The 12,041-nt window shown below is 41.0% G+C and overlaps 1 protein-coding gene across 3 annotated transcripts in view; it reads left to right on the top strand.

The window, feature by feature from the left end:
- Positions 1-1,543: 1,543 nt before the first annotated feature.
- Positions 1,544-12,041, top strand: part of EEF1AKMT2 (EEF1A lysine methyltransferase 2) — a 74,204-nt gene continuing 63,706 nt past the window's right edge. For 2 of the 3 annotated variants that reach the window (XR_004626306.1, XM_011234059.3), the window contains exons 1-3: positions 1,544-1,721; positions 2,725-2,790; positions 3,805-3,919. Coding sequence is in view for 1 of the 3 variants with exons in the window: in XM_011234059.3 (XP_011232361.1) it covers positions 1,594-1,721; positions 2,725-2,790; positions 3,805-3,919 (309 nt within the window). In the remaining 2 variants the exon portion in view is untranslated. Of the gene's footprint in view, positions 1,722-2,724; positions 2,791-3,804; positions 3,924-12,041 lie in introns of all 3 variants that reach the window. The other variant, XR_004626307.1, reaches the window with a different exon arrangement.

Here is a 12,041-nt window from a genome sequence, read left to right as displayed (position 1 = left end):
GGCCAATAAGATTTCTCACATTATACCACAGAACTCCCAATGGTAGTCAGACCAAGAGGCAGATGAATCTCAGGTTCACTGACTGGGAGCAACCTAGTAGAACCAGTCACCATCTATTTCAGACATGGTGTGGGTGAGGACGTTGTAGAACACAAAGGTTAGGAGTCTTAGACAAGGTCAGGTGCCTGGTTAGGGGCAGAGCTAAGCTAGGGATCAGGGCATCTTGACTCCCAGCACTTTCTTCCACAGCACTCCGATCCCCATGATTGGAGGGGAGGATGTGGCATGGTGGTGTCATAAGGCAATCATTTCTCTGGGCATAAATTCCCATGTCCACCAGTGATGTCAAGTCCCAAGAGGGCAGAATGCTATTTTTAAGGCAGAATCGCAGCTACAAATTAAATTTCTGACCAGGAAGCCAAATAATGCAGTGGACTGTCCCATCCACTTTCCAGATTTGACCACCACGTGCATACATGAGGTGATTTGTGCATTTGCAGTGAGCAGTGTTGGCTTCAGGTAGCATGGTTTTCCCATTGCCAGCCTTTTCCAAAATGCAGTAACTTGAATAGTCCTGTTTAAAAAAAAAATGCAGCTGAGTAACTTTTTTTAAAAAGTTTTGTTTGTTTGTTTATTATTTATTTATTGAGAGAGAGCGAGAGAGTGCATGTGCAAGTGGGGGGGCGGGGCAGAGAAAGAGAGAGGGTGAGAGAGAATCTCAAGACGACTCTGAATTGAGCGTGGACCCCAATACCTGCTCCATCTCCTGACACTGAGATCATGACCTGAGCCGAAATCGAGTCAGTGGCTTAACAGACTGGGCCACCTAGGCGACCCGTCAGCTGAGTAACCTTATGTATCTAATTGACTTTATTCAATAATGATTCATGAATTGTGCAACACCCAGTAGAGCAAGTACAAGAGAGCTCTGAGGAGTTGTACAAAATGGAAGGTTTTTATAGGCAGCAGAAGGGGGAGGGAGGCTAGTACATTAAGAATGAATTATTTCAACATCTCAAACTAATGTAACATTGTCAACTATACGTCAATAGGATGATGATGATGATGATAATAATAATAATAATAATAATAATAGCAGATTATTTCAGGCAAGGTCACTTTCCCTTAATGGAACAAAGGGGGTCTTATCAGGCAGATTACCTCATTAGTGCCCACCAGAAAATTCCAGACTGACCAGTTTAAAATCCATTCCTGGAAGAGGCTCAAACTGCGGTTAAGTTGGATATTAAGTCTCAGTGAGGTTTAGCAAAACTGACTCCATTTTGGACCCGTTTCTTTTTCACAGACCCTTACAAACAGCAGTCCCCAAATGTAGTGGCGCTTAGGCGGGCACCTCAGGAAGGGGGTGCCTCTGACTCTGACGGCAGTGGGCAGAGAGGGAGGCAAGGCCCCCTCGGTCCTCGCCTGAGTTTGCGAACCTCCACTCAGGACCAAAGACGAGCGGAGCAAGTGGGGGCCAGGAGTAGTAGAGAGGGCGGCCTCCCGCCGCCTAGAGGCGCCCACCCACGAGTCCGCTCTGTCCCTGCCTCGTCTCTATGGCGGCCCCAACAGCCCTCCCGGGCGCTGAGCGGGATGAACTCGGGCGAGTGCTGTAGCGGTGGCGGCGGTAGCGGGGGCGGTGTTGGGGCCGCGGAGCGGTCCCGAAGGGGCAGTCCCAGAGAGGATGGCTTCGCCCCGTCGGCGCTGGGGACCCGAGAGCAGTGAGTGGGGCTTCGGGCAGGGAGCGTGAGCAGCACCGCCCGGGCTGGGCCCCGGGGAGGGGATGGTGGGGAGAGGGCCCCGGAAGATGGGGAGGACCTTGGGAGCGTGACACGAGGAAGCTGAGAGGGGAATGATGGGCTGGAATCCCGAGGGGCCATCCTGGGGGTGGTTAAGAGACATTTCAAGGAGTCGATGTGTAAAGGGCTCGTGAGGGCGTGATGGGCTCCGAAGCTCTGGGGGAGGCCTTGTGGGGGTCTTGAACCAGAGGGGCAGGCTTGGGAAAAGGGCTGGTGGGGTAGGGATGTGGGAGCTGGAAGGGGTGGGAGTGAAGGATGGCCTGAGGAGGGAGCGAAGAGAAAGTGATGTGACCCTAAATCGATGTTCAGTAATATGAACGAATTAATAGGTGGGTGAATGAATGACAGGGGAAAGGGAAGGACGAGAGGTGAGTTGGAGGACTGAGAGGGAGCAGCGATTCTAGAGAGGGGAAGTAAGAAGAGAAGGCAAATGATGGGGAGGGGAAACTATACTTACAAGGTGTAAATCTTAAACTTACAATTTAACCATTAGGCAAAGCTTGTGTTTGGTGAGTTCCCTTGTGAGTAACCACTGTATTGGTAGAAAATCTTTGTGTCTGCACTTTTTAGACTGAAATGTGCTATGATGACACTATGCCTGTACAGTGAAGTTTTGGACTTGTGTTTGGGATTTAGGGATCCTTGGACACATAACTTGCTTGTATTTTTTTAAGCTAAATTGTGTAGTATTTTTATGTGTCAGGTATTGTACTTAGTGCTTTACATATGTAAACTTATTCTGCTTGTCTGTGTCTTTCATTCTTTTAACATAAGGATGTTAAGAGATTGATCCATGTGCACTTACTGGTAACACTGATAATGTTTTAAACTTCTGTCATAAATACCTACAATGTATTAGAAACATATTTAAATCGTAATTCAGTTTGATTCAAGAATCTTGCTTTGCATTTGATTATTTATGTAGTTGGGATGCTGTCTATGAGAGAGAGCTGCAAACTTTTCGAGAATATGGAGATACAGGAGAAATCTGGTGAGTTAGAAAAAATAGTGGAATTATGATTCAGAAGAGTGAGTGTGTGTGTGTGTGTGTGTGTCTTGTAAGTGCTCGCCCCCCAAGAAAGACAACCTGAAAGTCTTGGGAACCTTAGACTGATTCTGGCTTTGCGGGTAGATTTAAAGAATTTCTCTCTTTGCTCTCTTTTAATGGTGCAGACTTAAATTTGATGAGAATACAGGTTTCCCCTCCTTTTTGAAAATTTACATTATGCCTCTTAGTTTTTATTAAACACTTACATTAGTACCTGTTTTTGCTAACTGAAAGAAATTCGAAGATTATCGCTTGTACGAAAAAAGGTGAAAAGCAAAAATAGCATTCACCGTTTGTTTTTCAGTGAGCCGTTGGGGAGGCAGTGCACACCCTAGCAGCAAGAGTGGTGCTGTCAAGCTCCTTCCCTGGGAACTACACTCAGCATCCCCGCATCAGGCCGCCATAGTTTTGAACAGTGTCTGTGAATGTCTGTGCTTTATCTTGATTTATTTTGTGCATCTGTTAGCAAGATGTGTCTTGCGGTATCAGGCCCAAGAGAGGTTATTTTTGAGGTCTGGGAATGCCCCCCAAATTTTACCACATAAATTACTGGTCATGGCTTCTTCACTTTGTGCCATTTTGCCTTAGGAAAGATGTCATAGCAATGCTCTACTTGTGGTTAGTGGGGGAAACCTGTATTAGGAAGTTGCTGTCATCCTGTGATTGTCCTTTTTCAATAAGCAATAAAATTTTGAGCCATCGACGTATACAAGTATTAATGCTGATGTAGTGATACGTTAGTAAGTAACATATTGACCTTATCTATTCTGTTCTATTTTGGGGGGCATTGTCTCCTCAGTAATAGTACAGGTGAAGCTTAGGCAGTCAAAGATGCTACTTCTTCCTTTCAAAAAAGGCTTAATTGAGCATATTGAATAAGCTGCTTAAATGGAATATAGTTGTAATCTTTGTTCTATATTCCTCGTATTTGATTAACGGATTCTCTGTTTCTAATAGGTTTGGAGAAGAGAGTATGAATCGGCTAATAAGGTGGATGCAAAAACGCAAGATTCCACTGGATGCTTCAGTGCTTGATATTGGAACTGGAAATGGTGTTTTCTTGGTTGAACTTGTTGGTACTTTTAGTATTCATGTGGTTTTGTTTTTTGTTTTTTGTTTTAAAGATTCTATTTATTTATTCGACAGAGATAGAGACAGCCAGCGAGAGAGGGAACACAAGCAGGGGGAGTGGGAGAGGAAGAAGCAGGCTCATAGCAGAAGAACCTGATGTGGGGCTCGATCCCATCACGCCGGGATCACGCCCTGAGCCGAAGGCAGACGCTTAACCGCTGTGCCACCCAGGCGCCCCTAGTATTCATGTGTTAAAGCCAAATTTTGAAGTGAATTAAAAAAAAATCTTGGAAATGAGGATACTAACGTTAATCTAAAGTAGAAAAGCAAAAAAAAAAAAAAAGTAGTAGAGTAATTGTACCACTGACTTTGAGAAGTTACGTAGTACAAAAGGGAGGCTGCATGGATTGTGAGAAGGCATTAAATGAGAAGCCAGGGGATCTGAGTCCTACTCTTGGCCCTTCTGAGCTTAGCCTTGACCTTGAGCAAGCCACTTAATTTCTCGGGTGTAGTATAGGTTCTTAAAGCTTTTGATAAGGTGATCTTAATTGGTTTCTTTAGCTCAAAACCCTGGAAATCTGTGTGTATAAAGGAAAGATGACATTTTACACTTCTGGTAGGACAGAAATATCTTATCTTAGGTGAGCATATGGTTTGAAGAGAGTATTTTGTCTATGGAACTGAGTTTTGGCACAGGTTCTACTAACTAAACCATCACTGTTGTGTATCTGTTGTGTGCTCGTTGCTGTGGCTTGTACTATGGAGAAAATTAGAACACTTAGGCTTCCTCCTAGATGGCTTTACTGTCTTAATTTATAAGGATATATATGTAATGGTGAAATTTATTGAGTGGCTTCTACGTGCCAAACCTTGTGCTAGGCATTGGCAACCTGAAAATGGGGACCTTGTGCTTGAATTGTTCTAATATAATAGAGGATGGACAGACATATAAACAATTAACACTGTAAGTTGATATGTGCAATAATAGATCACTGACTATAGGAAAGAGAGCGGTTAACTTTGGGGAACAGAGATAGGAAGGGTCTTGGAGGAGCTAATATCCAAATTGGGTGGAAATTGCAGGGGCAGGGTGTGGTGAGTGTGGGTGGGGTGTAAACAGGGAGAGAATTTCAAGCAGTGGAAACAAGGTTTGGGGGTTGCCTGACTGGCTTAGTTGGTGGAGTGTGAGACTCTTGATCTCAGAGTGGTGAGTTCAAGCCCTGTGTTGGGTGTGGAGATGGCTAATAAATAAATAAATAAATAAATAAATAAATTATCTTAAAAAAAAAAAAGACATGACGGTTTGAAGCAGTGTAGCACGTACTGGGCCTGTAAATAATTTGGTAAATTAGAATATAAAGTGTATATGTGGGATAGACAGAATGAGGATTAAGTTAAAGGTAGGATAAAGGTAGTAGGAGCCGTATCATATGCCATGCCTAACAGGTTAGATTTTACTTTTAGGCTATGGGAAGCCATTGAACTGTTTTAAGCAGTAGAGTATGATTAGAAAAATTTATGGTAGGGGCGCCTGGGTGGCACAGCGGTTAAGCGTCTGCCCTTCAGCTCAGGGCGTGATCCTGGCGTTATGGGATCGAGCCCCACATCAGGCTCCTCTGCTATGAGCCTGCTTCTTCCTCTCCCACTCCCCCTGCTTGTGTTCCCTGTCTCGCTGGCTGTCTCTATCTCTGTCAAATAAATAAATAAAATCTTTAAAAAAAAATTTATGGTAAATATTTTTGAAACTTAAGGTATAACGTATATATGTTAAAGTGCACAAATCAAAAGCATGTGGCTCAGTGAATTTTCACAAAGTGAACACACCTATGGTCACCTATAATCTGCCACCCTGCTCAAGAAGTAAAAAATATTGCAGATTCTAGCAACTCCCCTGAACTCCCTACCAGTCCTTTCTAAATTACTCCCTCCTTCCTCTCTAAAGGTAACCACTAATGAGAAGGAGTTTTAACATCAGAGATTACCTTGCCTGTTTTTGAATGTATACATGGAGGACTTGACTATGTGTTCTTCCCAGTGTATTCTCCACTTTCTGTGAGATTCACTAAAGTTGTGTGTAGTAGTAACACATACATTTTCATTGCTGTGTAAGATTTAATTATATTCAGCTTTATTCATTCTCTTGTTTACCTGTAGATTCTTTTGAATTTTAGTAGTTTATTTGTAGAGGCTAATGATTCATCCTTTGAGACTAACAGTTTAAGTACATTTTTTATTTTTTAAGATTTTATTTATTTATTTGACAGAGAGAGACAGCCAGTGAGAGAGGGAACACAAGCACGGGGAGTGGGAGAGGAAGAAGCAGGCTCCCAGTGGAGGAGCCTGATGTGGGGCTCGATCCCAGAACGCTGGGATTACGCTCTGAGCCGAAGGCAGACGCTTAAGGACTGCGCCACCCAGGCGCCCCTAAGTACATTTTTTAGATTTTTTACATATACAGTTGACTCTTGAACAACATGGTTTTGAACTATGCAGGCCCACTTATTTGTGGAATTTTTTACAATAAATACATCTATAGTACTGTAAATGTATTTTCCTTGTGATTTTCTTAATATTTTCTTTTCTCTAACTTACCTTATTGTAAGAATAAAATATACGATATACAAAATACATGTTAATCGATTGTTATGTTATCAGTAAGGTTTTCAGTCAACAATAGGCTATGGGGTGCCTGGTTGGGTCAGTCAGTTCGGTGTCTAACTCTTGATTTTGACTCAGGTCATGACCTCAGGTTGTGAGATTGAGCACTGTGTCGTGCTCTGTGCTGAGCATGGAGCCCGCTTATGATTCTCCCTCTCCCTCTGCCCTTCCCTCCTGCTCACAAAGGTGCTCTCTCCCTCTCCCTCTAAAAAAAAAAAACCACAAAATACAAAATCCCCCCCCCATACCAGTAGACTATGAGTAAAGTTTTGTGGGAATCAAAAGTTAAATGCAAATTTTTTACTTTGAGGGGTGTCAGCACTCCTAACCCCTGTGTTGTTCAATGGTTAACTGTATAATTATGCAGACTGTAATAATGGCAGTTTTCTTTCTTCCTTTCCAATCCTTTATAACTTTTCTCCTCTTACTACACTGTCTAGGACCTCTAGAGGAGTCTTGAAAAGAAGTGGTAACAGAAGACATCCTTGTCTTTTTCCCCCTTTCCAGAGATTACTTTGAAAGTTTCACTGTTAGGTATGATGTTAGCTTGTAAATTTGTTTTGTAGATTAGTTAGTATCAGACTAAAGAAGTTTCTTTCTGTTCTTCCTTTGCTAAAAGAGAATGAGTGTGTGTGTTTCTTAAAAATCTTGTTATTTATCAAATGTTTTTCCTGTTATTGAGATAATCATATGAATTTTCTTTAGCCTCTTCGTGTTGATGAATTACATTGATCATTTTCAAATGTTAATTGCATTTCTGAAATGAATCCAATTTATGTATCATTGGATTCAGTTTGTTAATATTTTGTTTAGGATTTTTGCAACTCTGTCCATGGGAAAGATTGTCTTAGTAATTTAACGTTTTTGTAGTGTTCTTGTCAAGTTTTAGTATCAGGTTATGCTGGCATCATTAAGTAAGAATTTATTTTTTGGAAGAGTTTATTAATGATTAGTGTTTTTTTCTTCCTTAAATGTTTGGTAGAATTCACTGGTGAAGCCACCTACATGTGGAGTCTTTTAAGGGAAGTTACTTTCTTTTTTAATGTGTACTTACTAAATGTAGTATGATATACATATAGAAAAATGGTCATTAAGTATATAGCTTTTACAAAATGAACACCTTTGTGTAACTCACCAAACTCATCAAGAAATCAGACATTGTTAGCATCATAGAAGAAGCCCCTTTGTGCACTCCCCTCACCTCCATTCCCTTCTAAAGTTAACCACTATTCTGATGTCTGTCATCATATGTTAGGCTGTTTTTGGTGTTAGCTGTACTGGTTTCTCACCGTGTTTTTATTTATTTATTTAGATTTTTAAAATATATTTGTCAGAGAGACAGAGCACAGGCAGGGGGAGTGGCAGGCAGAGGGAGAAGCAGCTCATACTGAGCAAGGAGCCTGATGTAGCACTTGATCCCAGGACCCTGAGATCATGACCTGAGCCAAAGGCAGACGCCCAGGCGTCCGTATTTATTTTTTTTTTTTATTTTTTTTTTTTATTTTTATTTTTATTTTTATTTTTTTTTAAAGATTTTATTTATTTATTAGACAGAGATAGAGACAGCCAGCGAGAGAAGGAACACAAGCAGGGGGAGTGGGAGAGGAAGAAGCAGGCTCATAGCCGAAGAGCCTGATGTGGGGCGATCCCACAACGCTGAGATCACGCCCTGAGCCGAAGGCAGACGCTTAACCGCTGTGCCACCCAGGCGCCCCCGTATTTATTTTTTTTAAGATTTTATTTATTTGAGAGAGAGAGAAAGTAAGCGTGGGGGGGAGGGGCAGAGGCAGAGAGCCTGAGAGAGAAGTAGACTCCCCGCTGAGCAGGGAGCCTGAATTTGGCTCAATCCCAGTTCCCCAAGATGACCTGAGCTGACCCGAGTCACAGGCATACACTTAACCAACTGAGCCACCCGGGCGCCCCCTCCCTGTGGTTTTAATTAGCATTTCCCAAACAACTAATGATGTTGAGCACCTTCTCATGTGCTTATTTGCCATTTGTATATCTTCTTTGGTGAAATGGGTGTTCAGATCTTTTGGCCATTTTTAAATTGGGTGGTTTACTTATTGTTAAGAGTTGAGGATTCTTTGTGTATTGTGGATATTAAGTTCTTTACCAAGTGTGTGATTTCCAAATGTTTTCTCCCATTCTTTGGCTTCTTTTTTTATTCTCTTAATAGTATCTTTTGAAGGGCAGAAGTTTTTGATTTTGATGAAGTTCAGTTTATTAACTTTTTCTTATATGGATGGTGCTTTTGTGATCATAGTAACTCTTTGCCTAACCCAAGGTCACACAGATTTTCTCCTATTTTGTCTTCTGAAAAGTTTAAAGTTTTACCTTTTACATTTATTTTCTTTCTTTATTTTTTTAAGTTTTATTTTGAGTAGACTCCACACCCGATGTGGGGCTTAAATTCACAACCCTGAGATTAATAGTTGCATGCTCCACTCACTGAGCCGGCTAGGCACCCCTACCTTTTGCATTTAGATCAACGATTCTTTTTTTTTTTTTTTAAAGATTTTATTTATTTATTTGAGAGAGAGAGAGAAAGAGAGTGCATGAAAGAGAGAGAGTACACAAGCAGGGGGGAGGGGTAGAGGGTGAGGAAGAAGCAGACTCCCTGATGAGCAGGGAGCCCAAGGCCAGACGTGGGTCTCAGTCCCATGACCCTGAGATCATGACCTGGGCTGAAGGCAGACGCTTAACCGACTGAGCCACCCAGGCTCCCAGATCTATGATTATTTTGGAGTTAATTTTTCTGTAAGGTTTGAGATACTGGTTGAGGTTCTTTTGTGTGTGTGTGTGTGTGTGTGTGTATGTGTGTATGAATGTTGAATTGTTTCCACCATATTTTGAAAAGATTATCCTTTGTCCATTACATTGAGTTTTACCTGTTTTTTTAATAAGTTTTTTTTTTTAAGGATTTTATTTATTTTTGTGAGAGAGAGAGAACTAAAAAGAGAGTGTGAGCTCGTGAGCTCGAGGTGGGGAGGGGCAGAGGGAGAAGCCGACTCCCTGCTGAGCAGGGAGCCTGATGCGGGACTCCATCCCAGGACCCTGGGATCATGACCTGAGCCTGAGGCAGACGCTTCACTGACTGAAACTCCCCAGCCAGGGACCCTACCTGTTTTTGATATGATATGAATGACATTATGGTTATGCACTATATTTATTTTTTTGATCTTCTGCTGAGCATGGATTTGTGAAGTTCCTCTTTTCAGAGATTGCTTTCAGTATTTCACTGTTAAGTGAAGCAGTAGGTTACTTCATTTCAGTGTGATAAGGTATTATACCGTATGAAAATACTGCAGTTTATTTAATTATGCATTCATTCATTCATTTGTGCATTTGTTCTCTGTTGATGGACATTTGGGCTTTTTCCAGTACTGCATTATTACAATTATTGCCAAACAGTTTTCCAAAGTGGTTGTACTAGTTTACACTCCTACTGGCAGTGTGTGAGAAGTCCATCCTTGTCAGTACCCCATGTTGTCAGTTTATACAGTTTCAGTGATTCTGGTAGGTGGGCAGTGGTATGTCATGGTTTTATTATTTCCTGATGACTAAAAATGTTGAACATATTTTCATATGCATTTTGGCTATTTGGCTATTCTTTTTTGTGAAGTGCCTGTCCAGGTTTTTGCCCATGTTAAAATTGGGTTGCCTATATTTTTCTTATTGATTTGTCAGAGTTCTTTATATAATTTGGGTATGTGACCTTTGTGTCACAAATACTTTTCATCTACTGCATGGCTTGCCTTTTCACTTTTACAATAGCATCTTTTGATGAATAAAAGTTCTTTATTTTTATTAAAGCTTATTATATCATTTAAAAAATTGTTAGTGCTTTTGAATATTCTATATTCAACCTTGCCTGCCCAGAGTTATAAAGATATTTTCCTTTGTGCTCTTCTAGAAGCTGTATTTTCTTCACATTTAGGTTCTGATGAAATGTTATATATATTTTGAGGTAAAGTTTAAGGTTTATTTTTTCCCTTATGACTACCCAGGTAACCCAGCACCATTTATTGAAATGTCCATCCTTTCTCCCACTTCACTTCTCTCATAAGCCATGTTGGTGTGTGCTTGGGTCTATGTCTGTATTCTCTATTCTGTTTCTTTGGGTCTGTTTCTTTATCCTTATGCTAGTGTCTTGCTGTCCTGATTACTGCAGCTTTATGTCTTTGTGTTCTGTTTTTTTTTAATTAAAAAAATTTTTTTTGGAAGATTTTATTTATTATAGAGAGTGCATGAGCACAAGCAGGGGGAGCAGCAGAGGGAGAGGGAGAAGCAGGCTCTCCACTGAGCAGGCTCCATCCCAGGACCGTGGGATCATGACCTGAGCCAAAGGCAGATGCTTAACTGACTGAGCTACCGAGGCGCCCCTTCATATTCTGTTGATGTAAATTCTCCAACTTTGGTCTCTTTTCGTATTGGCTCTTGTTAGCTTTTTCCATATTGATGTAAATTTTAGAATAATCTTATCTCTTCTCAGGAAAAAATATACCCTGGCATTTTGATTAGGAATTTACAGATTAATTCAGGGAGGATGCATGTTTATTTAAATTTTAGACTCATCACTTCTCAGGGAAAAAAATCCTAGGATTTTGATTTGGATTGCATTGAATTTGGGGAGAATTTAGGTCTTTACAATATTGAGTCTCTAAATCCATGAACGTGATATGTTCCTCCATTTATTTAGTTCTTTATATTCTGTCAGTAATATTTTGTAGTTTTCTCTGTTAGGATCTTATTTATCTTAGATTGATCTCTAGATGTTTGCTGTTGTTGCAGTTGTTGTTGTTATGTTTTTAAAATTTTATTTTCTAGGGGTGCCTGGGTAGCTCAGTTGGTTAAGTGTCCGACTCTTGCTTTTTGCCTAGGTCATGATCTTGGGGTCGTGGGATTGGGCTCCACATTCAATGTGATGTTTCCTGGGGACTATCTCCCTCTTCTTCTGCCCCTCCCCCTCTACCCCTTTCCCGGCTCGTACTCTCTCTAAATGAATAAATAAATTTTTAAAAATTATCTATTTATTTGACAGCATGTGCGCGAACACAAGTAGGGGGAGCGGGAGGCAGAGGGAGAGGAAGAAACAAGTGTCATGTGTGTTGTGTCCATGTCCCCCCACCCCCAGCAGGGAGCCTGATGTGGGCCTCCATCCCAGAATCCTGGGATCATGACCTGAGCCAAAGGAGAGGCTTAACCAACTGAGCCATCCAGGAGCCCCTGAATAAATAAAATCTTAAAAAAAATTATTTTCTAATAGTTCATTGCTAGTAAATAGAAGTAGAATAGATTTCTCTATTGATCTTGTATCCAGTAATTCAAACAGTAATTCTAATAGTTTATTCATGGATTCTCTTGGATTTTCTTTATGTACAGTAATGTCATGTAGTTTTATTTCTTCAGTTTCAATTTTGATGTCTTGTTTTTTGAAATGCTGTGTACTCTTGAATACAGTG

This window comes from Ailuropoda melanoleuca, chromosome 6, assembly GCF_002007445.2.
Source record: "Ailuropoda melanoleuca isolate Jingjing chromosome 6, ASM200744v2, whole genome shotgun sequence".
NCBI lineage: Eukaryota > Metazoa > Chordata > Mammalia > Carnivora > Ursidae > Ailuropoda > Ailuropoda melanoleuca.
The sequence above is the reverse complement of the archived record's forward strand: the minus strand, read 5'-3'. Positions and strand labels throughout refer to the sequence as shown.